Genomic DNA, 27,785 nt, shown 5'->3' with positions numbered 1-27,785 from the left:
TAAACACACGCCCGCACAGGTTCTCACATACTTTCTCCGTTCAAGCCCTGACATCCTCGTCAGGCTAAGGGTTCATATCTATTCAAATCTAATCACAAACACCACTATTGGCCCGTGGTCAGCCCCAATGGATCCGTGCTGCAGTGTCCCCCAGTCCACATAGGTCACGGGCCGAGTTCGCTCTGATACCATTTGAAACAACTCAGGACCTCACCCAAAATGGCTAGCCAGAAGATATTATATGGGTTCCTTGATCCTGTATAAGTACCCAAGATTTACCCAACGAATAACCGATGTGAGACTAAATACACGCCCGCACGGGTTCTCACACTTACAATCCCTCCCTGCTTATATGAGGCTCATATGTAGAACCTTGGCATTAGCATGCCGCCACAATTTTTTTTCATATTTAGAGAGAGAGAATGGGGAGAGGGGGCATCGTATAGAGTGATGAGCTTATCTAGAACAATAATGGAGTTTTGTATTTGATTGGTTGAAAAGGAAGCTTATCATAATTTTATCATAGATAGTTAGGTAAAGTAAAAGAATTGAATTGAAGTCCTAAAAACATGCAAGCAAAAAAAGCGTACTTATTAATAATAGCTAAAGCAAGGATTTTCAAATATGGCGAGCATATACCAAACAATGACACAAAAACCCTTGGCTTTATAGTTGGTACAAAGAAATAGACATTCAATATTCAAGAACTCTATAATTATCGAAGCCAAATATTTCAAAATACATCATCCAACACCTTGACTCAAGATCTCTGGCAACTCAACATATTCTTATAAATTCATACTTGAGCAAATTGAAATCACACTTGCGCCTTGTGATTGTCTTCATGAAGGATATGAAAAACTCATACTCAATAGGTTAGCATTATCTAATTAATAAAAAAATAATGAAAGTGGATGCAACAACTAAATCATCATAATACTGGCTAGAATTTTTTAGGTTAAAATGAAAAATAAAAAAAAGGTCTTCCATAATTTAGCCAGCAATTCAAAAATATTCTTCGAGTAAATCTTCAAATAATAGTCCACCCACCGATGACACATTGCACCATTTTGAGTTGGATAACCTAAACAGCCAAAACTGCTTGTTAGATAACTTTATCTGAATAAAATGTATTCGACCATATTAGACAAGATAACTCTATTCGCTTGCCAAGTAGTATTATCCCAAGAGATAAATTTCGTAGAGTCACTAATGAAGGTGCGAAGCTATCGTGGGGTGACACAACTAGTAGGGGGTCAATTCATCAGATCGCAGCATTTTTTTATTTTAAGCAATATCTTTTTTCTTAGAAGCTTTTTTTGAAAAAAAAAATCAAGTCGCCTCTATTAATAAATAAAAATTACTGAAAAAAAAGAATAAGCAAACGGGATCTTTTCCTCTAATTCTATATAAAAAGGGGAGTTTCTTCTTACTTTTTTATTATGGCAATATCGTGCACTCTTTCACCAAGCTTGATTGATGGTTCATTTTACTAACTTATTTCTATTTTTTTTCCCTAGCATTTGCAAAGATAAACTTGTCATCTACTCCAGAAATTTTTTATTTCGCAACTAACCACAAAGTTATTCGAATAAAGTATAACCTATCCGAATTAACCAAAACCTATTCGAAAAAAGCCACTATTCCTTTTTTTTTTTAGTCAAAGCGGTATTTTATTTTTAATAAATTAAAATTGAGTATATCCTGCCAAGTCAAGAGAAAGTAAGCAGTGCAACAATTGGGGAATGGTTGCTAGACTAGTCCAGATGACGTCCCGGAGTGAAAAGCCACAATCCCTTTCCCGCCTTCCAAAGGCAGCCCAAAGGAAAATAAGGCCCATCCATCAGGCGGTAATTCAAACGATCTCCGCCGTCAATCTCCCCACAAAATACTTTTCGCGCCAAGTAACCAACCAATACCATCGAGGAGAAGGGAAAGCGGTGAGGTCCTGCCTCCATGGACGGCGGCGACGTCGACGGCGGTGTTGGTGGTGGCGGGGGCATCGAGAAGGACGAGGAGGCGGAGGAGAGGACGGAGCTCCTCCGAGATCGCTTCCGCCTCTCCGTCATCTCCATCGCCAACGCCGAGGGTTCGTATCGTTCGCCCCCCTTTTCTCTCCTCCTCAGTTTCCTTCGGATTATTTGTTACACTTGATCTGAATCCCCTTTGAACAGCGAAGAAACTCGACATGGAGGCCTCGGAGCCCGTGGTGGCGTGTGTCGCCGATCTAGCTTTCAAGTACACCGGTGAAGGCCCGAATCCTAACCCTAATTTGAGTGTCTTTTTTTTTAATTTACATTGATTGCATTGTTAGGGTTTCTAATTTTTTGTGTCATATCAGCTGTAGATTTGAGAACTGCTGCAGATTTTTAGTTAAATTAGAAGTAAAACCCTAACCCCTGTTTGGGCCCCTTCTTGTTTCCTTGGATTAATCCTGGTAAAAGAAAAAAAAACTTTTCTTTTAATTTCATATATCACTGAATGGTTTTGCTAGATTTTCTAGTTTTCTAGTAGACATTTCTTAGATTAGCTGGACATATGGCTAATATTACAAATTTTGAGTTGAAATGGGGGGATATATATCGCAGAAAACATAGTGGATATGTATCTGAATGTCATTTTATTTTCTGGACCGACCTATGGAGGATTAAGAAGAATGTTTTCTGTATATTGATGTGACTAGATTTAGAGATCTTCTGTACATTGGGAACATGTTTATGAACATGATTAGTAGATAGTCTTATTCTTCTAGAATTTCCAAGCTTTTAGAGTTATCGGGTCACTGTTTGGGTCATCAAATGTTGAATATATTTCAGACAATGGACTTAACTAATGGCTGAGTATTTTTTAGACGACAAGGATCTTGCTATATTAGGACTACTCTTAGAATTAGACTTTTGAAATTAGTTTGTGGCAGCTGGCTATTATCATATGCTAGCCTTGATGAAAATGTCCCTTGTTTGCATATATATTTAAAAGGTTAGTATGAATGTATTATAGGATATGAAGAGTTGTCATTGGTTGTTGATGGATAGTCATAAAAAGGCATCTCAATTGGTTAATTTTGGATAGAACTAGGGAGTAATTACCATTTTAAGTATTTAGGACGAAGATATTGGTGAGTGCTACTTTCATTTGTCATGGGTATTCATGCTAATTGATGACATAATGACCTATCTAGCATTGTTATACTTGTCATTTACTATCAATCCTGTTATGCATATCCAAAAAAATCCTTGAGATCATTAATATGCAATGACATAATGTTAGTTGATGACACCTTAAAAGAGCTCAATTTCAAGTTTGAAGTGACAAAAAATGAAAAATAAGAGAGTCGAGGACTCCAGTTTAGGTTTAAATATTGTCCAAACTAAACAACACATTTGAATAAGAAAGAGGAGAATGGGAAGTAGGAAGAGAATAGAGAGAAGGGTACCAAGAGAGAAGAATAAAAGGATGGCAGTTTATTATTGAAACAGCCTGGCATCTTCAACATTCAAAACCTGGATTTTGACTTTATGTGCAGTCAACCTCACAAACTTACAATAATTTGCATTTCTTTCCTAGGAAACGAAAATGATAATCAGTTTGGTCTCTAGTATGCTAGATTGAGCAGATCAATCAACGGTTTCGGTCTATCAGAAGACAAGCTCGGGCTTCCCTGAGGACTGCACGATTTCTAATAGGATGCAAATAATACAAAAAAAAAGAAGCAAAAGGGGAAGTAATAACTTGGAGTGAGTAAAACAAACCAACAAGATTGATTTTACAAGGATAACTAGGTAAAAAATAGGGGATTAATCAGGGTGGAATGGTCATCACATCGAAGAATCGAGATAAAAGAGATTCATGGAAAAGTTTGCTACATGGAAACTCTGTATAGAAGTTATAGATAGTTGTTGGAGTGTTGGAGATGCCTTGATCATGGCTTCGCTTCCTTTTTAAATTCAATAACTGCAAGAGATACTGTCGAAGTCCATGTTGCAGCCTAAACTGCAATTAGTTCTGGGAACTACTTTGCTGCTCATGTGCTAGTGTTTGGCTGTCCATTCACTCATGCTAAGTATTGATCAATCATAGAACTTGACAAAGCAAAATACAGTTAGGTCGGCCTGTGTTAACCCAGATTTCTGATTCTCAACTCTTTTAGTAGAGGCTCAACAATTATTTGCCTCATGGCCGTATGTATAAATTTTAGGTTAAACAGCAGTTCTTTTTGTTTTCCTTCATACTAGTGTAGAGTTGCTTTTTTTCCTTTCACCATTTTATGTCAGAATCTGTTTTTCTGTGGAAACAACATACACTATAAGATTAAGTTAAACAAATTATTTTTAAGATGAATTCTTAACTGATTTCAGGAATGAATCTATATAAAATAAATTCTATCTTTATTTCTTTTTCTCTTGAAAAAGCAGAGCAGTTGGCAAGAGATGTCGAGCTGTTTGCACAGCATGCTGGTCGCAAATCTGTAAACATGGAAGATATTATATTATCAGGTAATTTAATCACATGAAGATAGTCTCTTTCCGTGACCACTCTACTGGTAATTGCTCTCAATCATTTACTAAAATAATTGATCTTATTGTGATCACTGTGTCAGTGGCAATTACATAGTGTTAAATTTTTGTATACTACTGTCTGATAAGCAGTATTTACTAAATTTGTATTATTATTAACGGCTGCTCCAAATCAAGTTCAGTGTTGTAGTATAGTTGTATTTTTTTTATTCATTACAAATATACTCAAGTTTAAATTTTCAGGTGCATAACTTTTTGTTTTATATGGTTTCAGCACATAGAAATAAACACTTGACTGGCTTATTGAGGTCATTTTCTCAAGAATTGAAAGGGAAAGGGCCTCAGACTGAAAGGAAGAGAAAGAAATCTTCAAAAAAGGAAGATAAGGCAATTCCCAGTTGATTGGAAAATCTTCTGCTATTTATTGTGCAGCTGAGGGAGGTAATTGGTAATTCTAGTGTCAAAGTGCTTAGCTGCAGAAAGATATGCACTTGCTCCTTGCCTTGTGGTTAATGGCAGTAGTTTTGTTCCTATATTCTGTTATTCAGGTTCAGATAACCATAAGAATTCACTACTTGTGTAATACTTGTTATATCAGTTGAAAGTTGATCTATGTGATATCAAAAAACCCATAAGCTTTTACTACATTGGGGGAAAAAGAACATTTTATTGTTAGATATTTAATTTACTTTTCATTCTAGAGAAAGATTGCAGTTTATTATTATAGGAGAGATGCCATATTTCCTTGAGGCTCTGATTCATTTAGGGTTTAAATGTAAATGTTCTATTTACATTGATGGTGGTGATTTTTTTTCTTTTCAAAAGGTCATCTTTGTTTTCCTTCTTTTTTTTCATGTATTCTCCCCTAACATATATAGTTTCTAATGGCCTACACCACCATCCTGCCCTCTCTGCGATACACATTTGGAGACCATTCAACACCTTTTCTTCAATTACCACCTCACCAAATACATCTAGTCAACTTATACCCAATGACTCCATCTTCAGGAATGCCCCCATGGACTTCTACACCTTCCTCTCCACACCAAGCATTTATTGGGATGTAACATCGGAATCAAGCCAGGCCAGGTCAGGTTTCTATGCAGTCCAGGCTCGGCCTGAAAAAATTTCGGACTTCAGGCTAGAGCGAGGCCTAAATTTTTTTCAAAATTTTGGCCTGATTCTGAATCTGATCCTGGCCTAAAGCCTGATTAACAAGGTCCACTAGTGGCTTTAGCTTTGAACCAGCTAATCAAAAGTGAGGATCAGGCTCCTATCCTCTTTCATGTAGCTTCTTTAATCTCGGTTCCTCTATCCATATCTTTCTTGCTCCTTTTCCCTTATTTTCTCCCTTCCCCTATGTAATGGTTTCATCATTTTACTAAAATCAGAGATTATTCTTTCTTCTTATACTCATAAAATAGGACCCATTGGAAGCATGTAGCTCGACTAACTTGCAGGTCAACCAACAGTGTGCTCCAGTTTTGTCGTTGAGAAGCCCATATCTCATGTGGCTGCGACAGCTCAGGACGCAGGCATATCACTCTCAGGCTTGAGCTGCAGCAACTTGACCTACTGGTTCATCAAGGTACTCAAGCTCGATTCTAAGTTGTATACTTGCTGCAGGGGATATTGATGCCCAACTGGTAGTATACTATCATGAAAATTTTAAGTAGTTGATTGACATTGCAGTTGGTAACATTGCTAGAGCCAGTTTTGTTGTTTCTATAGAAATATCACTTGTCCACCACCCTTTGCGCAGTCAATTTAATACTTTTCTTGATCCAAGTTTCACATTTCTTATACTAGTTTATAGGCAGATGTAGATGCAAATTTAGACTGAAAAGATCATCATAAATTGCACCATATTAAAGGTGACTATTTTTGAATTTGGAAGTGCTCTTTTATAAATTCCATCTTCAACTAATTGGATGAAAAAAATACTTACCAAGATTCTAAAATATATCCCTTTTTTCCTAAAATATAAAAATACCAACAAAAGTATAATTAACTATCCTAATATATGAGGAAAGAAGATGCAATCGCGTGTATATGTGTGTAATAGGAATATTAAGAAGCTATTGAATATCACAATTTTTCTACTTTTGTTTTATGTTCACATTTATTTATTCAATTACTATATTTTATTTGCATAATATTATATTTTTTTATAGATTTTAAATAAACTAATAAAAAAACATTAGTCTCCAGGTATGTTATGCTTATTATTTTTCTAAAATGTACAAAGTGCATGCAAATTTGCTAGTTTTGTGAAGGTATTAAAAAAAAAAAAATTGTTTATAAATGGAAATATTATAAGTAAAGGAAAAATTAAATGAAACTATAAGGAATCAATATTGTGATGTGTAAGGGAACTTTTAAGGATGTAAACAAGTAAGCACTTTAACTAAAATTAAAAAATACAAGTCTTTTTTAAAAAAGTGGAAGGGATGGCAGAGATGGATGAGCGTATGGGAGGAGGAGCATTGAGGTTTACATACTACCTAGCTGGTAGAACTTGTGAATTACATTTATTAGCAATCAAGCACATGGAATATATTTTTGAGGGAAACAAATGGAATGAAACTTTAAGTTCCATTTTACTCATATTATAAGAAATTACTTCAGTAAAAATATTATTTATCTAAAAGTAATTCTTAATAAATAGAATTTTATTTGAAGAAATAATTTCATATTTTTATCAGATTAAGTTTTTAGCATCAATCCAAAATCTTTCCTTATATAGATCATATTCTTTCAAATCAATTTTTAATACAATTTTAATAAGTAATACTCTATAAATATGATTTAATCCAGAAGTAATCTTTCTATATTTTTATCAAGTTTGGTTTTCAAAAATAATTCAAAATATTTTTTCTTTTCTTTTTTAGTAGTCTAAATCAATGAGAGGTAAGGCTGCAAATGGGTTGGGTTGACTCGTGACCCAACCCGGCCTGACCTACTTAGATCCAATCCGATCTGATTTAAAAGACTCTTGGGGTCGGGTCAGGTTCTAAAATCGGACCCATGCCATTTTCTGGGTTGAGTCTGGATTTACTAAATTCTGACCGGACCCATTTGAATGGAGTCTTCTTTCTCGCCAAGAGGAATTGTTATTTGGCGCTAGGAGGATCGGAGGACTATTCGATGGACCTTGGTGGAGGGTTTAATCAAGTTTAAGTTCGTTGCAAGGATTGTTTGGGCAATCGGAGGGATGTCAATCGCGCTGGAGAGGCGGAATGGGATCGGAGGGTCGGGGTTTGGCAGGGGGTCTGGTGCTTCTCGATCTACAAGTCGCCAGAGCGGCGGCGGATCGATCTGCCAGAGGAGGAGATGGTGGGAAAGGGGGCGGAAAAAGGGCAGGAGGAGGAGTCATGCAGCTCGTCGATGGGTGAAACAGTGATTGCTCGGCGGCAAGATCAGTATTAGATGGGGAGGAATCCGGGGAGATGGAGGTGCAGAGTAGGTACAAGGGGCCGCTGGAGACCATGGACGCGCTGAAGGAGTTGTTTGTGATCAGGTACAGCAACTTTTCTTGAGATCCTTCGATTCTTTTTTTCTTTTCCAGTTGAAAGTTTGGATTTTTTTTCTTTTTACTTTTTCCTATTTTTTTCTTTCTTTTTCAATTGGGGCTGCAATTTCTCGAAACATACTGAGAAATGTGATAATAGCGGTTTTAAAAAAATTATCCAGAAAATAAGATGAATTTTTTAGTCTTTGCAACACTTGAAGATTGTTATGGTCTTGATTCTTTGTTACTACGTCTCTGTGTCAAATACATTCGGGTCTGAATTTATTTTGTAAAGTTGAATGGGGTTCGGCCCTGATCCGAACCGGACTTGAATTTTTTGGGTTGGAACCGGATTATATATGGACCCGATTCGACCTGAATGATCCGTTGGGTCAAAAATTGTAGCCGTGGATCTGACTCGACCTGACTTGATTTTCTATTGAGTTGGGTTTAGATCCAAAATTAGAACTCAAACAAGGAACCGAGTCAGGTCGGGGTCATTCGTAACCCAGTCCAACCCAGCCCATTTGCACCCCTAAATTGAGAGGCATTAAGATATATATCATAAAACAAGTGAAATGCTTTGTTCGGTATTTAAAAAAAAACATACACAATTTTGATACCAATATTTTTAATATAATATAGAACTATATATTTTGGCCAGTAAATGATATGTCCCCTAAATTATAGGTTAATTATCATGTAATTTTTAAATTGTAGTGCATACACTTGAAAAACCAAAGCTAATACATGCCCGATTAACATAACATTTGCACAAGGTTAGCACTAGTTAACTATGCTACTTGGGATATATGTAACCCATTCTTGGAGGCAAGGTTGTGCTTCTTAGCTATGAGATGATCTGGAGGATTGCCTATGCCTGATATTTTTTTAAATTTTTTTTTTAGGGGAGGGTGGGGTGCATTGCAAGGAGGAGAGGTTATGAGCTTATCTCTAAAATTAAATAGAACTCTTAGAGTACTTTGAATTTTTCCATTGTTAGCCTTGGAGTTAATATAGGTAAAATGATTTTTATTAAACAAATTAATTATTTCCTTCAATTTAGGAAAACTTAACAAATCCAGAAATGACAGCTCGTGTTTTTTTTAATAAAAAAAATCGCACATCCAATGAAGGATAGCATATGTTCATAGGAAAGGGAGGGGAGCTTCCTCTCTCACATATATAAAATATGACCAAACAATATTTATACCTGCAACTTAATATTACACATTTGGTAAAAAAAATATGATAAGCATGACAAGTCATGATTCGTAAAGTGATTTCAATTTACAAGTTTTTGTAACATTTTCAATTAATGTTACAGCAAATGAGGACACATAAAATATGGCCAAGCAATATTTATACCTGCAACTTAATATTACACATTTGGTAAAAAAAAATATTATAAGCATGACAAGTCATGATTCTTAAATGATTTCAATTTACAAGTTTTTGTAACATTTTCAATTAATGTTAAAGCAAATGAGGATAATCTAATATATACCATGTTTTGTGGTAGTCTGACAAAAGATAGAAATTTTTCTAAGTGAATTTTGTAGCTACATGCAGATTAAAACCAAACTTTTTGAATTAATTTTTAGGATATGAATCTAAAATTAATAGAACATTGGAGGAAACCAGCTCATGTAAATTCTTTAGCACGGGAATTTAAGGAGGTGACAACTTCGATCATAAGGGTTAAACTATATTGTTTTTTCCCTTCACGACACATTCCATGCTATCTTCTTTTGGATGCTGAATAATATTTGTTAGATTAAGTGGGCCCTCATTTTTCTTTTTGGTAGGTCTAACTCAATGGCGTTCAACTTGAATGGAAATGGAAATAAAAGAGTACCAAACTAATGACCTAATTGATTTTATGTCCAAATGGATGATTTTGGTTATTGATAGAGTTGTACATTCAAATTAAGAAATGACTTGGAAATTTATATTTTTTTGGAAAAAAAAATTTAAAAACTAAACTAGCAATTTTATATCCATATTCTCATTTTTATAGTATTCCGGGTGATTTCAACCGATCGCCATGCTACATATGAAATCGCTAGGTTTGTGTTCAATTTATTGGGAATTATGTCTAGATTTGCTTACTACTTATGTAGGAGCTTCCTTTTAGAAGAGGGAAAGATACAAATATTTTACCAATCAATAAAGTCATCATACACTCTTTCCTCAATGCTAAAATATCTTAGGGATAATTCATGCACAATTGATTGACACTCTTGTTTTTTTTTTCAAGAGGGAAAACCAAACTTCATATGGTAGCTCTTACATTGGAAACACGGTTTTTGAAAGAAAAGGGAAAGACAAAAGAAAAAATAAGAGTTCTAGAGTTTTAATAAGTAACCACATTGGTCGAGGTTGTCCTTTTAATCTGTAATTAGAATTTATGACCGTCTCAAAGTCTTTGTTATTATTAGATTCTTATCCAAAAAAAATTATTGTACAATGACTTTTGGACGTGGCTGCATATTAGAATTTAAAAAATAAAATAATTGACATTGTCTCCATCAGCGTTTGCGGGCGATGACGTGAACGAAGAGAAGAGTCAATATGATGGGACAAAAGAGAGAAAAATCACTTGTGGTTCCTACTCTTTTGAAAGAAATGGGTGGATGATGTTTGTTTGTCCTATCCTATGCCCAATTGTACAAATTAACCCTCGGTTGAAATCTTTTAGCATCTCATGTTTCCTATTTAATTGCGGACACTTCCCCATACTAGTTATGTAGGCAAGCGGGCGGACTTGATTCCTGAAAAATTTACTGACTGGAATTGATTAAGGATAATTGCATGATGTGGGCTAGTTGGACATTTCAAACCTAATTGTTGTTGGCCAGCAAAACTAGGCGTTAAGTTCACTTATTAACAATTATGTGGAACTCTATTGATTTCTTGGTCTCTCTTCATTTATCCATTTGGAAAGGCTCCAGGCATTCAGTATGATGTTGAATTCTTGGCCTTGTAACCACTGAAATAATATAAGAACCTAATATTGTGGACTTGTTGTTTTCTACGTATGGCCTTCTCATACTCCGGATCATAGCATGTCATAATTTGTACTCGGACATGATAATAAAAGGATTATTATATGTATAGCATGGAAAGACGAAAATATTTTGATTGCATGCTTCAAATCAAGCATGCGAGAAAAATGTCGATCTAGCAACCTTGAGATTTTTCATCACACTCCGGATCCCTAAAAAAGTTAAGCCCTAAATATGCTAGCAAAATATGACACAACTCATGCAGCAAGTTCATTACTAAATGTTCATCGGATTGGACGATTTAAATTACATGGATGAATCAAAAATATATATAAATATGGGTTCCAAAATCTAAGTACTTACATGTTCAGTCTAGTTAGTAGTTTCCATAGCTCTATTTCAGCTTGGTTCCATCTATCTTAGTAAGATAACATTAAGGACAATCACCTCTAATTTAAATGGGCAAGTTGTCTCTTAAATATTCTCATGCTCTGAACATACAACCAGGGACTTCTTAATTTACCAGGCAGTGCTTCTTTTTTTTTTGCCACACCAAACAACCCGTACAAGCCTATTATAAATAAAAGTTAAAATATAACAAGTCACGGAGCATTCTAGGTAGCTCTCCCTCATAAGTCTAGAGAACCCCAGAGTGATTAGTCACAAAAAAAGCCAACCAATCTACAGCTCTATTAGCCTTTCTATAGACATGCTTGATCCGGAAGGTAATGCCACCGCTTGCCATGCCCCAAATATTCTAGAGCAAGAAGTGACGGCCACCAATATCACCATTACACCTTTGGATCTAGTCGATCATTGTAGCCGAGTCACTTTCGAACAGGATTGCGTTGGCCAACAGCGTCTCACGTGCTGCATGTGCATGCTTGTTGATAGTACTTTAGTAATTCCTAGATTGTTCTATGAAGGGAACATGAAGGGAGCCAAAGGGCAAGGGCATGATTTTAAGGTGGAAGTATGGAATTAGTACATGATTTTAAGATGGAAGCATGTACTTTCTATAACACTGTTATTTGGAAGTAACAACCATTTGGATTTATCTTTCTTGATTTTTTTTCTTTTCAGAAGACTATGATAAGGAGACGGCAGGCACAGTGGAATCCTACTTATTCATAAACAGGAAATTTAAAGTGCATGCTGTCCAACTAAAGCGAAAAAAAACAAAAGAAAAGAAAAGAGAGAAAAATCGCACACCCAAACATAACGAATATAACAACTATTATTTGCTTGATCAGAACTTTGAGTTAATTGGAATAAAATAGTGATTATCACGCTAACTATTATTATAATAGAAAAGGAAATGAAACTAATAAGAAGTTGATGTTTCACATTTGACAAGATCATAATTCAAAAATAATATTACTTTGAATTAGTGTTTTGTATATTTATAAAATATCAGCATATCAACATCTCTATTGTTACAGTGCCAGCTATTCTTCACTTCTCTGTAATACTAACCTTCCATCTGTATAGATGTCATGATTATATATATATATCTTTTATTAAATTATATTTAGATTACTTTATATGTAAGCGTGGATCGATTAAAAACAACTATGCATTTGTTTGATAGGATTACAAACATCCATGATTTTTCTGCACATGCTCAGCACTAGCAACGGAGTAACGTATAACTAAATGTATAGCTATCAAGTAGATAAAAAATTAATCTCAAGTATATCATCAATTGCCATCACAAGACTAAAGCCATCACAAGCAGAGACTCGTATAACCAATGAGATGGCTGTCGTAATATTATAGCTATCAAGTAGATAAAAAAATAATGTCTAATATATAATCAATTGCCATCACAAGACTCAAGCCTAAACTAATGATTGATGGAAGATTTAAAAATGCACAAATGATGCTTTACGCAGTCAGTCAGTATTAAAACAGGGAGGGAGGTGAGATCATGGTTAATTTAATCATCCCATAAACTTGTGTAACGCTGAAGGCTTGGTCAGTTGGTAGGTAGGTTGGCCTTTAAAAAAACTAAAGGGGATTGATTGGGTTGGGTGAAGGAATAAAAGGAGTAGCCATTATCTCCATCATTAAAAGCAAAGAATAGGATTCTAGACTGGTCCTCACTCTCCTTCTGTGACTTTGTTTCTCTTGCAAAATCTTTTATCATTTATTTGTTATATAGGCACGTATACAAATGTAGTCCTCAAAAGGGATAAAAGGTGGTAGGTCACTGACTCCTATAAAGAGAAGAGGAAGAAGGAGCAGAGCTTTTGAATTTGGTGATCTACCTTTCACTCGTCTATATACGTAGCTCTTTTGATGAGGAAAAAAGTTTAGATATATACCAAGTCATTTTTCTCTCTCTGTTGTGTCTTGGAAATGAGATTAGAGAGGAAAGTGAGGGAGCTCTGGTCACGTTGTGTATACATTATGGATGTGTTTTGCTTCCAAGTTTTTGTTTCTTACCTTTTTTATATGATTTAATGTTGCCAATGTGCAATTTAAATCTAGGCAAAGTGTGTGAAAAGCAGAAGATGTAGCTTCATTAATCGATGTTTTAGATCTCCAATTACACTTACATGCTATGAGACCCACAGGCTTTGTCGAAAGGCAGTATGTATTCTTAAATCATTTCCTTTCTATCCAACACTAAAATCATTTTTTATTAAAATGCAGAGCTTAAAACAGTGTTACAAGAATTCATTATCTTAAGATCGTGTAGTACTTAGATTTGACATAATCTATCTTTCAGAAGATAGATTTAACATAATCATGATGCATTTTTTTTGATATGATCTGCATCCTCCCTTATCTTCGCTTCTTCATTTCTTGAATGTGGATCATCTAAAAGACTCAATTGGAAGAAATTCTTACAATCAGCTTGTGCAATACTCTCATATTAACTGCACAAATACTCTCCTCACCAAATTCAGCTAGGGTGGTTGTTTTCACATGAAAATGGAATCCTGCCATCTTTATATGGCCAATCAAAATTTGTAATATGTCCAAAAGGAATGCCACCATGAGGAGGACACAGAACCTCCACATGTGAAGGTATGCCAAGGATCATTCATAGCAACTCTATAACTAAAATTTTACGTAATATTTCAAAATACTAATGAAAATGAGATATATTTTACATTTTGTACTTTATTTAGCAAACCTCTTTATGATATATTACAATGGTTATGTTTTCTCATAGTGTATATACCACATTAACCAAAAAATTATTGACAATCGTCGTTCCAACATTGAGATTGCATGGAAAACTAAATTGTCAACACCTGTATTTTATACATCGTTCTCTTAAAAATAAGGTTGTTTGTCAAGTTCTTAATAGCCTCTTCTCCTATAAAATTGCTATTCTAACTGTTTCTATGACGAAGGCTTCACCGGAAGGAGTATGACGATATGGTATTGCAATATTATGGATCATGAAGCAGCATGAAAAGATTATGACCTCAAGAACATTGTTGTCCTAGCAGATATGTGTTGCACTCCGAATGCTCCCTTCTCTCCTAATGTTGAGGTTAGTAGAATGAAGAGCAGTAAATAAACTACACACTTGTTATGTAACTCTTCATGCCAGATTCTTGTGCTACCTACCTAATCATTTTTCTTTTTTTCCTTCAAAATCATTTTATCACTCATGCAATGTGTTGAAATATAATATTACAAAGCATTCTTTAGTCAAAAACCTAGATTTAATTTAGATGTCCCACTTCACATCTAACTATTTGTTGTCACCCAGAGAGAGAGATAGAGAGAGATGGAGAGAGCAAACCATATGTGTAGTTTGAGATGTCATGCAATATATTCCCATGCATACCAAATATCTCCACTGGGTGGAATGGTTTTTTCCAAGTGAATACATATTTCAGTGGTGTGCCCCGTCCAAAATGAGGCCTGTTAGGTGCCCAAACTGAGAGACGGGATGGTGCCAAGTGGCAACCTCAAGAGAGTTGATTGGTTTCAACTTAGGCCATCTCTAAATTTGTGCAGTGTTAGGTTTTGTTATTGTCCCATTCCCTTCATGGGACCCACAATCGGCCAACATTCGCTTTCCAGGTCACATTATCCATCCCTTTCAATAACCCACCACCAACTCCATTGCCCCACTCTCTCTCTCTCTCTTTCTCCACCTTAAGATGATTGATGAGCCATATGGATATATATGATTGAAAGCAAGATGCAAACCAATGCCACATTCATTTTTTGACAACTAATTAGATGCTACATTATTTTCAATTTCAATAGCACCAGTCTACCCTGTCAACTTTCGAAAAAAAGGACATCGAAATCCAATTCAAAGTGTTTCCATGATTTCGTGTTGATTATCAGTTATATAGTTCTCATCTTTTTTTTCTTTTTCTCTTCCGAGATGATGTCAAGGTTGTGCATTTCATTATAAAAATTACGAACGATTTCGAGCATCTTAAAATGCTATGTTTGCTTATGATCTAGTGAAGATGCCTACTGTCATAAAAAAAATAACCTGTTGCATTGTAAATTTGCAACTAAATTATAGAATTTGGGGCAATGATTGCATCTTTGTTTAGAGAATATCAGGCTGCACCGAGTTCTTGGTGGTTTTGCACAAAATGGCCCTTGTGGGATCAACAAGCTATGGATTCATGCCCTGGTGGCCAATGTTGTACGACTTCTGTTCTCGAAATGGCCCCACTCACTAGGTGGTGCTAAATTTTGGATAAGGACTTGGTGTCCCACCAACACAGTGACACATATCCAAAACTGCAGTATTTAATTTGGACAGGTTCCATTTGCATAGTAGGGCCCATGGCCATCACTGTCTTCCAGAATTATATATCAATTAAATTCCCCAGATAATCCCATTGCATTTGTTGCAATTTTGTTGACCTAAATGGATTGGTTGGATTATGAACTTTCTATGGAGCTTGTGAATCATGTTGCTGGCCCATTTCAAGCTACATGCACCCATTGATTGGGTTGTAAAGCATCTTTGGTTAGCTGCCTCTGTAATTTATAATTATTTTCTCATAATGCCCCTAGTACAACAATAATAGAACAATCAGGTACCTTTCATATGGTATATTTAACAATTATTTAGGTGCAGTACAGGTGTAGATGTCTGTATTTAAATACTAATTTGGTTGTTGGCTGCTATTATGCATTTAAAATAAATGATATGTTGTTATATGATTGGGACAATGAAGGGAAATCTATCAGAATGTACATAAAATATAAAGAAAATTGCAAGCAAGGCAAAAATGAAATATATGATTAAAAAGTACAAAAAGTTATTAAAATGATTTATATGAAGTATGACTTAGTTAAATTCATTGAGAATTCATTTGATTTTACCTAGAAATCTGTGTGCTATAGTATCCATAAGAATATATTAATGGAGCTTGTATATTTAATCTATCCTAGATTATAAGGAGGAGATTATTAAGAACAAAATTGTGTGAAAAGAAAGCTGCATGTGTAGTTGCTCGCTGAATTTCTTCCCATATATTAAATTTTGGTCAATAGTTTGGTTTGGTACGACATAAATGTGTTCTTTCTTTGAAAGAAACAATTTAGAAAATTGATAGTGGATTTTCGTGTCATTGTCTAAATGTGGATAATTTCCAAGGAGTTTGCTACGTTGGACATAATGGTAGTGTAATTTAACTAGCGACTGCCGTCTAAAAATTATTTCATTATAATGGTCATTATATGATGGAAATGCTATGGTTATTTACCATTTACTACTCGCAGTTCCAGAAAATAGTAAATTTTATTTTTTTGAAGGTAGGGAAAATGATTCATCGATAATGATCAAAGAAAATAAGAGCAATGCTCCCTGATTTTATGCATAGGAAAAGCTTTCATACCAAGTATATTAGTGTATCTTGTGAAAATTGATATGATTCTCTTGGTGGTTAGATATTGAGCTGCGAAGATACGAAAACTCTCTCTCTGTACTTAATCAATATCCTAAATAGTTTTCCAACAAATAAAAGCAATATTTTTTTTCTGTTATTGACTAGTATTTTTTATTAACAACAAACGACGAGCTCTAAAACAATTTTCATATTATACCTAAACAATTTTGCTCCACATAATTTTTTATTTCAACAACAATTCTGTTCTCGAAGATATCTAATGGCTAGAAACTGTTTTTTGCAAGCCTCCAAAGCTACTCATATGCTTAGAGTAGGAAACTATTCTGCAAATTGCTCGGCAAATGAAGAACTGCATGGAAATCAAGATTTCAAAGAAAACTCGGTAATTTCTTTGCTTATAATCTTTAAGTTGAAACCATTGGTTGTGCTTTCTTCATATTTTGATTTTGTTTTGAGGCTTTGCCTCACCCCCTCAATTGAATCGAAAAGAGAAAAAAAAAAAATCCTAACCAATTAATTATTAGAATATTACTTTTTGCTTCTCATCCGACCCTTCCAAAGCTCTCCATCATGTTAGATTTATTGCAGTCATTGCACAGTATTTAGGACTTGATTTTCTGTAGAATACCTTGGACTTGATTTCTAGCTTAACTGAAATTTTCTGCCACCAGAGACATCCGGAAGATACGGTGTACGTTCACTGTTCCAGCGCTGGAGGCCAGCTCGATCAGACGGTCGCAACCTTAGCCTTATCTTCTCGTCCTTTTTCCGCTCCGCGTGTCGCCGCACGAGGCCACTCTTTTGTTTCCACCGGAACACGCCATCGAACAGCAACCGAAATGTAAAGCGCGGCCCGCAAATCAACACGTGTCCTGCTTAACCACAGCCCCGTTTGTTACCATCCAATCCGGCCGTTTCTTCTGACGGAAACGTGTGCTGCCCTCGCACGTGTGGAATTTTGCAACGACAATTAAAGGTTTACTGCTCTTCCTTTTGATAGTTTGCCATTCTGGACATTGGAAAGATATCTTCCTATGATTTAACAAAAAAAATAAAAAAGGAAAAGAGATGATGAGCTTTTTCTTTTCCTTTTCTCCTACTCAAGTTAAGAGAAACCCAAGCTTGAGAGGGAATAATGGCATTTATCAAAAAGAGATTTAATGCATTTTTATCATGGACACTAAATGTGAGGATCTCTTGCAGAGATATGTTTAGTCTCATATCGGTTATTCGCTAGATATATCTTAAATACTTATACAAGATCAAAAAAATCCAAATAATACCTTTCAACTAGTCTTTTTGGATAAGGTCCTCGATTGTTATAAAATGATATCGGAGTGAACTTAGCCCATAACCTATGTATACTAGAGGACACTGCAGCACGGATTCATTAGGGCTGATTACAGACCGATCGTGGTGCTTGTGATTAGATTTGAATGGATTTGAATCCTTAATTTGACAAGGACGTCCAGACTTAAACGAGAAGAGTATGTGAAGATCTGTGTCCGTCAAAAATAACATGCCTGCATTTTTGCAATATACATATATATATATATGTGATTTTTTTTATGATAGACAATTATAATACATTCCATAACTTTGGAAAAAGTTAGAGATTACCCATGGTATTCCTACTCAATCCAACAAGTCAATGTGGAAGTCCAACAATTCATGTACATAAGCTGAATGTTAATCTCGTAAATTATTGGTAGTAATACTGTATAAATATGTAATGCATTGATTGATTGATAAAGTTACAAATTTTATTCGCCAAAAAATGCCAATAAAATAAGTAATGGTATGTGCATGGGTAGTAAGTTTTCAAAGATACCCTCAAAAGACACGCAAAACTACCGTTTATTATATGTAAGCGCCTGCTTTTACTCGAATCTGCACCCGCCAATGTTGCGGGGACCACGCAAAGAAAAATTTAATGTGTGGTCCCAAAGTTGCCGTACCTATTCACCGTTTAATCTCCGGAGCAAATAGACCGAAATGATTCTTATTTGTGACATAGCACGGCTTTTGAGGTCAACGTATCATGCTCTCGTTGCGTTACTAACCTGAGGTGGGAAACTCGTTTCTTCCGAGCTCTTAGTGATCCGACGGTCGGAATTGCGTCTTGTGATGGTTGTATCTTTCACGCACTCCCCTTCATTCGTGCAAATCCACCGTTGGATCACGCACCCATGTTCATCCGCTTGCATACATCTGGGAGCAAGTAGTGGATGATCCAACGGTCGAATCACCTGAAAGAAGGAGAATTCAGCATCTGCATGGAAGATACAACCTATTCTCAATTAATAATATAAATTTAAGAGATAGCTTCGCATTTTTTACGAAAGAACTATCTTATTAGAGTTTTTTTTTGCACAAATATCGTTGTAAAAATTCAAATTTAAGTGACTATTCTCTTAAAATTTATATTTATTTCTGTACTCTCATAAAATACTATTTTTAATACAAATACCCCTAATATAACGGTTTTTCCAACACTATTAATCAAAACCATATTTATTTTAATTAAAAATAAAATAAAAATTTGCAATTTCTTTTTTGTCCTTCATCGCGATTGCTTTGTAAATATTTCTTTTTGGCTTTTTGCCCATCTACCCCATTAAGGATATTTTAGTCATTTTAATTTGAAACTATTAATTTTTATTAGGATATATATATATTTACATATGTATATGTAAATATCAATTTTGGGAGCAAAAAATCTTTTTTATTTGCGGGATGAATTTTTCTCATTGAAATATTTTTTTCTCAAAAATTGATGCTAGAAAAAGTAGTTTTTGCATGTTTGGTTGACAATAAAAAAAATGGTATATACAATAATAGTTTATATTTGATTATCTTCTTTTTTTTTTACAGAGTTGTATAAAATACATATTATGAAACTTAATAAAGAAAAGACTTTACCCAAGGGAAAGTGTTTTTTTCGACATTCTATATTTTTTTAATATAAAATATGGCAATCTTATTTTTATGAAAAAGCTAATTTTCTATTTTTCTTATTTGAAAACTACAATCAAATATGGAGCATTTTTTTATTGACAATAGTTTTCTCTCTCTTCCTTCTGTAAACCAAACGAGTCCTAAAAAATTTATATATATTATATAATTCAAAAATTAGAATTTAATATGTACATGTATAATTATAAAAAAATAAAATTTAGTATATGCAGGACAGAACCTTCAAACAGTGCTTTGCAAATTATTTGATAATCTCTTTTTTACCACATACACTGCACACTAAGTGGATCATTAGAAGTGAGCCTTGTACATTACTGGAGAGCTCACATCCGATAGTAGATAATTAATAGAATTATAAGCAATGGTAAGTGTTTAAGTTATGTTATTACTGTATAACAAAAACAATGATACTCTAAAAAAAAGAACAGTATCAAAAATAACGACCACTTACAATTTATTGCTCATTTTATAAATTAATAGTATATTGAGAAACAAAACTTAATATCAGACCTAAAAGTCTCTTTCATCATCGTCCATTATTTTTTTTGACGTAATGGATAAGAATAGCCTTTGCAGCAAATAACATCTTATTCCAGTTAATCCAAATCCAACATAAGGGCAATTTTTCTAAGCAACTTTTGTTACTTTTCACGTAGAAAGCTAGGAAGAAGCGGCTCAAAGACTTTTCAAAGAGAAAGCTAGAAAGAAACGGCTCTAAGATCTTTTCAAAGAGAAAGCGTTTCCATGACATGTGCAGGCTTTTGAGAAAATATAACTTCTTCTGGATCACTCATATCTATCGAAAGGTGAACAATATTGCTGACTAGATTGCCTTCTAAGCAGCTTATCACTTTGAATGTTTTTTCTAGAATGGCCAAGTGTTTGCTTTATATATATATATATATAAATTTTTTTTTAAAATTTTGTTGGCCGTATTCAGATTTATTGCCCGGTGAAAAATAAAATAAAATAAAAATAAAAAAATCCGTTTGGCGATTAAATTGTGGAGACCGAATGCTCCCTACTTAGACACGGAGTCTGGAAGGGCGTATCGCTCTGCTAGTAGCCTCGGTGGTACCAGGTGTGACGTACTCACACGTGATATTCATGTCGGAGCCTATAGGGGTAATCGAGCCGAGCCCATGGGTGGGGAGGGTATGAGTAAAACTGGCCGGAGTGCCCAACACACGGTCATTTCTGCCCGCATCGAACATTCTCCTGGCGGAGTGGGGCCCAGTAGGGACTGCTACGTTTGGGTGGGCTTGTTCCTTCCTCCCCTTCCCCTTTTCGTATTAGCAAAAAAAATAAAATAATAAAAATAAAAAAAAATCCTTTTGGCGAAATCGAATGGTAGCTGAGCGCGGTCACTCTCTACATGGGTCTAGACTTCCGGGCCTTTGGGACCCACCAATGGAAAAAGCCGATGGTACACGTCCATCTACGTGATTGGACGGACGTGACAAGCCTTAAAATAAAAAAATCTACGGATTCCCAATCACCGAGCGGGAACTGAAGACCTGAGCAGGGTTCTGGAAAAGTGAAAAAGCCAAACTGGCCTTTAATTCTATTCATGAGGGACACGAGCGTAGTGTGGGACTGCATAGATTTTTATTTAATACCCCACCCCACGACATATAAATAAGTATTTTACTACATCTTAATCTCTTTTGGAGTCTAGGCCATGGTGGAAAATACTTAATTTTAATAATAAATTAGAATTTTTTTTCTAAATTTATATTATTATATTTAGATTCAAAAGCTTGTAAAATCAATGCTAACATGACGATATCCGTGAAACTATTTATTTTATATAAAAAATTAAAATTATTTCTGGATAGAAAGAAGGATGCATACATTTCTTATATTTTTAGATGGTTGTTATATATTTTTTAAATTATTTTAACTATTTTATATATGGTATTTGGATCTTATTTAAAATTAAAGATTTGACTAATATTATGTTAAGTTATAGATTAAAGTTTTGAATAAAAAAATTTAAAAGGATAAATATAGATTTTTTTGAATTATTGGATGTAAGTGTTATTATATTTAGATCCAAAATCTTGTAAAATCTACACTAACATGACGCTATAGGTGAAAGAAGATTGCATATATTTTTTATATTTTTAGATGGTTATTATATCATCTAAATTTTTTTTAATTATTTTTATATGGTATTTAGATTATATTTAAAATTAAAGATTTGACTAATATTATGTTAGGTTATAGATTGAAGTATTAAATAAAAATAAATTTAAAAGGGTAAAGGTAGATTTTTTTAAAAAAGATTGGATGTGAGTGTTATTTTTTCTTTATTTAGGAGGGGTTTTGTACTCAACAGAGTTGACAGTTTTGAAATCGAGTGGTGCTCCATTGGAAGCATCTTGTGTTGCTGTCAATCAATCAGCGAGTTTGGTGACCGCAAATTTCCAGAGAAAAATACATGGGGAAAGAATAATTGCGCAATTACAAGCTGATGATGCTGTTTCACAAAAAACATTTTTGGTTTGATTTATTTGCTTGCTTCTTCCTGTTGCGTATTTTGACTTTGCTCTTGGATTTAACATCTGTTTGTACTTGTTGCAATGATATTTGACTACAAATATTTTATGATACTATTAATTTTGGTATGTTTTTAAGTTTTTTTTTTTTTTGTGTCCCAAAAGTAACACTTGCTATTGAAGCTTTAGTGATGTGCTCAAAAAGCAATTTAACTAAACTATTTTAATGAAGCTATTTTGATAAAATTTTATTCAAATTTGTTTGGAGTTATTTGAGAACCAAATAAAGTATTTACTGACCGGTATGTTGATAAACTATACTTGATCATTCTTATAGATTTGCGCCATAAAATTCGGGCAATTCTAAGTTGCCTCTTGAATTAGGTTTTGACCGACAAAATATTAAAGGATATACTACAGAGTTTTATATTTTTTTTTCTACTTTATGATATTTAAAAAAAATCTGAAATTCTATTTGGTTGGGAATATCAAATCAACAGGAATAGAGAAATAAATCCGTGAGAGCTAAAGTTTTTTTAAAAAAATGAATAAAATTTCTCTAATATTTTAAATAGAGTTGGCGAGTTTTATTAAGCAGAAGCAGAAATTGTGGGCACTAACTCCGTGAAGCCGCCGTTACTTTCGAGTTCTCCTTGGTAGGGCCCGCAAATAAGGTCACTCTATCCACTCTGTCCGTCCTGTGGGGCCCAGCGGAATCAAGCCGTTGGACTTTCGGTCACGTGTCTGGCGCTACGGTACGGAGCGCCAGTGTGTATCCTGTCCACTGCCCCGTGAGAATAAGCAACCGTTCACCTCCAGGGAGACCCATTCGGCGCGTATGGATCAGAAGGACGATTTGGAAAGAGAAGCTACGGATCGCCGATTGGACGGCTGAGATTCGCGTGGTTGTTAGTTGCTAGGGTGACAGCTTTGTCTAAAACCGACCACGGAAACATAAGCATGGGAAGAAAGAGTGGGTACAGGTTTAAAAAATTCAAGTGGCAAAGCTGACGCCACCTGAGAGAGAGAGATTTGAAGGGATTGGCGGGTTCAGTGGAAAAAAGGCTCGGAGGAAGAAGTGACGCTTTTATCAGCTGTGAAACAAACGGGGCCACCTTGCTTCTTTAACCTTGTTTTAGGACCACAGTCTTTTTTGAGAAAGAGAAAAAAAAAAAATTGGGAAAGAAAAGCATGTAGGGTGAAATCCATGATGTTTTGAATTTTAAAAAATATATTTATTCAAAATATTTTAGTTTGTAATGCAATTGTATTAAGAAGGGATGGATGGTAGGCAAGATATAAGTGAGTTAGAATTGTTTCGCTCATGGACATGTATATATGATCTCAATAACGTAACCTAAATCGACTCATGAGAATCGATGTATCGAGTATTGTGATTTTCTAGATTCACCATATAATGAAAAAAAAATTTAACAATAGCTATTACAACATTATTAAAATTTTAATAAAAAAATTAATTTTTTATCTCCTAAACTTTAGTTGTTATAAATGTTTTAAAATATCTTTTTATGATACGTCTCTTTCAGAAAGAGAACGTTGGCTTCTGAAAAAGAGATTGTTTCCAAAATATTATGTATATTCGGAACCATCACGTCTCTTCTGGATAGAGTTCTTAAATAGACTCTGCTGGGATTAATCATAATTAATCCAATCCCTCTCTTTTTCACTGGTACTCTTATTTTCGAGAATTTTTTCCACACACAGAGAGCTCTTCTTCTATTTCTTTTATTTTCTGAGCATCTGAAGGAGTCGGTCGGACAAACTTCCACAGCGATCGTGCTCGTTAGAGGAGCATCGGGGTTGAGCCGGGTTGTTGTACCTTGAGGACGAGATCGCTTAATCCAATCTATCTCTCTTTCACTGGTACTTTGTCTTTCGAGAGTTTTTTTACACATAGAGGGTTCTTTCACTCTCCAACTTTCTACTTTTTATCTTTTTTTTTCATTTTCTGGATATCTGAAGGAGTCAATCAGGTCAAGCTTCCACAGCGATCGCGCTCGTTAGAGGAGTATTGAGTTGAGCCGGATTGTTGTACCTTTGGGATGAGATCGTTGCAGACATGCACGTAGAAGGTGAATTACGTTCTTAGAGCTGTGTATATCACACGGCTCAATCCTAGCAAGCTCTTTTCAATCTTTTAATTTTATTCTAGTAAATAATTTTTTGATAATACTTCTATAAAATAAAAATATAATAGTTTTTAGGCAATTTTTTTTAACAATTATCATATAACAATTTTGCCGAATTGCTCCTAGTTATATAATCTAGTACTTGTCATGGTACTTGTCATGTGTACCAATAATGACTATTGTAGCAATTTGAAATTAGCAATGGCTATTAATTTGATCTTTTTTGTTTTTGATTATGGTAATATTGAGATGTATATAACTTGTTCAGATTTACTATATGAACATTGATGAAGACTAGATGATATCTATGGGTAGCTCTTAAGGCTCATTGATTTCAACTAGAGAGATACCCAAAAAGTCATCATGTCATTTCCATAAAATTTGACTATCTTTTTTAAAATGCAGCTTCTGTACACCTTTTTTAGCTATGACAACTTGTACATCTTTACACGTAAAGGGAGAAAATGACAAGCACCATGCAGTACAAGCGGATCACCTATTTTTTCTGCAAGCATAATGAGATTATGCCACTATAATTTATCTTGATGTAATTCATTTTAGATTGTGTTTGATCAAGCAATTTAACCTCAGTACTTCCAGAAAAGTGTGAGCCATATGCTAGACTAACTTTGTAGATTTTTTTTTTTTTTTTTGATACAACGTCTGCTCATCCTAATCTGGTGTAGATGCAACCAGCAAAATCAAGAGCTACAAGATGGCATAACTATGGAGGAGAGGTCCCCTGATGCATCCAGAGGACCTTCCGATGTCCTGCGCTATCATAAGAGGCGATCCAGTCAGCAACTCTATTCGTCTTCCTATACACCTGTACTGCTTGAAACTTCCTGCAATCTCGCACCATCCGTCAAATGTCATCAATAAGAGGGCGTCCGTCCTACTCTCCTCCTCCCGTATCCAATCGATCACCATGGCCGAATCTCCCTTAAGGATGATGCGCTCTGTCTCCAATTTCTTCTTAGTATAGGATATGCCCTTCCATGCTGCTCTGAGCTCCGTCTCTAAGGCTGTCAAACCATAAGTGCATCGCCCACCTGTAGCTATAATTTGTGAGTTATTCACCTCCTGTGCTATAGAACGGACCATGAATCAAATCATAAAAATTAATCTTGCATCAATCAATTTGGCTAGCCATTCATCATAATATTTTTTGATCGGTCCGATACATACGACGATGCAAACAGAAAAATGTTCATGAAAACTACTAAAAGCGAACGCTATGGAGGCTACGAGTTGATGCACACCTTGTCCATTGATTCCCACTATTGATATACTTCCAATCAAAAATACTTTGGTAGTATTCTCATGTTTGTTGGCATTTTATTCTTGATGTCACCTTGGCAAATAGACTTTACCAGCGCATATTTACGATACTTATAGTTATAGCTCTGCAAGTATTTGATCACACATCATGTACCAATTATTAAAACATAAACTAGTTATTATAGGTATGTACCAATTTTTAGAAAGATAAACTCTTCATTATAGATATAACGCTTTCCCTAATGTAGCTTTGATTTGCCACTCTAATTATAGCTTGAAGGTAGCAATAGAATCAATGATGTTCGATGAGATCGCAACCTTATTACATTCTCACGATATAAACTATATTAGTGACAAATGGCAAATGTCAAGCAGGCAACAACTACTTTCAATATATGCATGCATGTACGCATATATACAACATCTTTAACAATTGAACACATCGAATGCCAACTATATGCAGAATAACTGTAAAATTATTAATTTATAATGCACTTTGCAAGCATCGTTGCATTACAAAATCAAAATAGCCAAAGAAAGCTTACCGGGCTTTTTTTGCCGAAAATGATAAGAAAGAATCGATGAATGTCCATAGCCATTGCCATCTAATCCCACTATAATTTAAGGAACGGCACGCAAAAACCATGAGCCTATCAACCCATGGCACCAAACAACTCAACCAAACTCCATTCAGCGCAATTTGATGGAATATAATTTAGGGTAGTTTTAGCTAGCCAGATGGAAACTCCCCACTATAAACAATTAATTAAAAGCCGTCTAACATCCAAATCCAATGCATTCTTCCATGCATCGAAGCAAAAAACCTTTGGACCATGCTCGACACATGTTGCGGGCTAGAGCAGTCTTACTTGAAGATGATTCGACCACGATTATCGGTTAGATCTAGGAAGGCACGGACAGTATAGGTGTGTGTCACTCCTTACTTTGATATATCCATGTCATGGTTAGCGGCGATGTGGCTTTTCAGACCAAGCATGTTTATAAAGAAGTTAACGAAGCTACGGATTGGGTAGCCTCGTACGTGGCCAACCACTTCGGAGGTGTCCTATAGGTGGGAGAAAGTGAGATGCCAGGAGCACTTTAAAATTTATTATTTATTATTTTTTTTAGATGTGTCCGTCCATTTCAGGAAAAAAAAAATCATTCTTTTAGTTTTGATCCCTAAAGGTGGAGAGATAAGGCTTTGGCCAGCCGAAGATGGGCTGGTCCCCTTCGATGCTCCACCAGTTCCATTGTGAATCAATCCCTCTCAACAACTATCGTACACCGTCCACCAATGACGGTACCGGAGATAACATGAGGGCAATCACCAGCTGTCAGATTCCCATCAGACGGCCATCAGGAAAGATCACTGCACCTTCCCCATTTTGGCCCCTTACTTAATGATAGCCCTATCCTCACCTCATCCCCTACCGCCATACACGTGGCTCCGTGTATCGTACGCACACGCCACCAAGACGGATCCTCTGTATGTCACCGAACAGCAAGCACCATTTAAAAGTCACGTTAACTACGCTAAAAAAGCGGGGCCCACAGAATGCGGCTTGTGTATTTGCCCCATTTATTTAGTATTTATTTGGAATACGTCGATCTCCCGGATCGAAATTATTTGATTCCTCCGAGTCTCCGATATCTACCCGTGACCTAATCCGAGATTTATTATATAAAAAATTAGCAATTTATCTGGACCGTATGATCAAGGCACATGTTGATCGCACCGTGGTTCGCCGCGTTACCAACAAAATATATGTTAGATCCGTTACAGAGAACAGTCTCTCGGCAGATGACATCCAGCCACGTGGCACTCCGAGCTGTTTCTCGTGGGGGCCGCGTCTTTCGGGTCTCCCCCTTGGTCCCTCCGATTTGACGAAAATACCCTTGAATATTGGACGAAGAACATTAGCTGGGGAGTCGGATGCGGAGACCGCGCCGTTGGAAATTGGAATCTTATGGTGGAATTGGTCATTA

General features: G+C 35.4%; 1 protein-coding gene across 3 annotated transcripts; it reads left to right on the top strand.

The window, feature by feature from the left end:
• Positions 1-1,871: 1,871 nt before the first annotated feature.
• On the top strand, positions 1,872-5,162 carry LOC103708046 (Histone superfamily protein). 3 transcript variants are annotated; one of them, XM_008792802.6, is made up of 4 exons: positions 1,872-2,089; positions 2,175-2,246; positions 4,413-4,496; positions 4,792-5,162. In XM_008792802.6, the coding sequence occupies exons 1-4, from the start codon at positions 1,957-1,959 to the stop codon at positions 4,917-4,919; spliced, it is 417 nt and encodes a 138-aa protein (XP_008791024.4). In that variant the 5' UTR covers positions 1,872-1,956; the 3' UTR covers positions 4,920-5,162. The 3 variants fall into 3 exon arrangements, with proteins under 3 accessions (XP_008791024.4, XP_008791023.4, XP_008791025.4); XM_008792801.6 differs by having other exon boundaries at positions 2,175-2,252; positions 4,416-4,496; XM_008792803.6 differs by having other exon boundaries at positions 1,883-2,089; positions 4,416-4,496.
• The last annotated feature ends 22,623 nt before the right edge of the window (positions 5,163-27,785 follow it).

The sequence above is a fragment of the Phoenix dactylifera genome, chromosome 4 (assembly GCF_051530095.1).
Source record: "Phoenix dactylifera cultivar Ajwa chromosome 4, Ajwa_hap1_PhDact_Kaust_v1.1, whole genome shotgun sequence".
NCBI classification, from domain to species: domain Eukaryota; kingdom Viridiplantae; phylum Streptophyta; class Magnoliopsida; order Arecales; family Arecaceae; genus Phoenix; species Phoenix dactylifera.
This window is presented reverse-complemented; position numbering and strand designations above follow the sequence as displayed.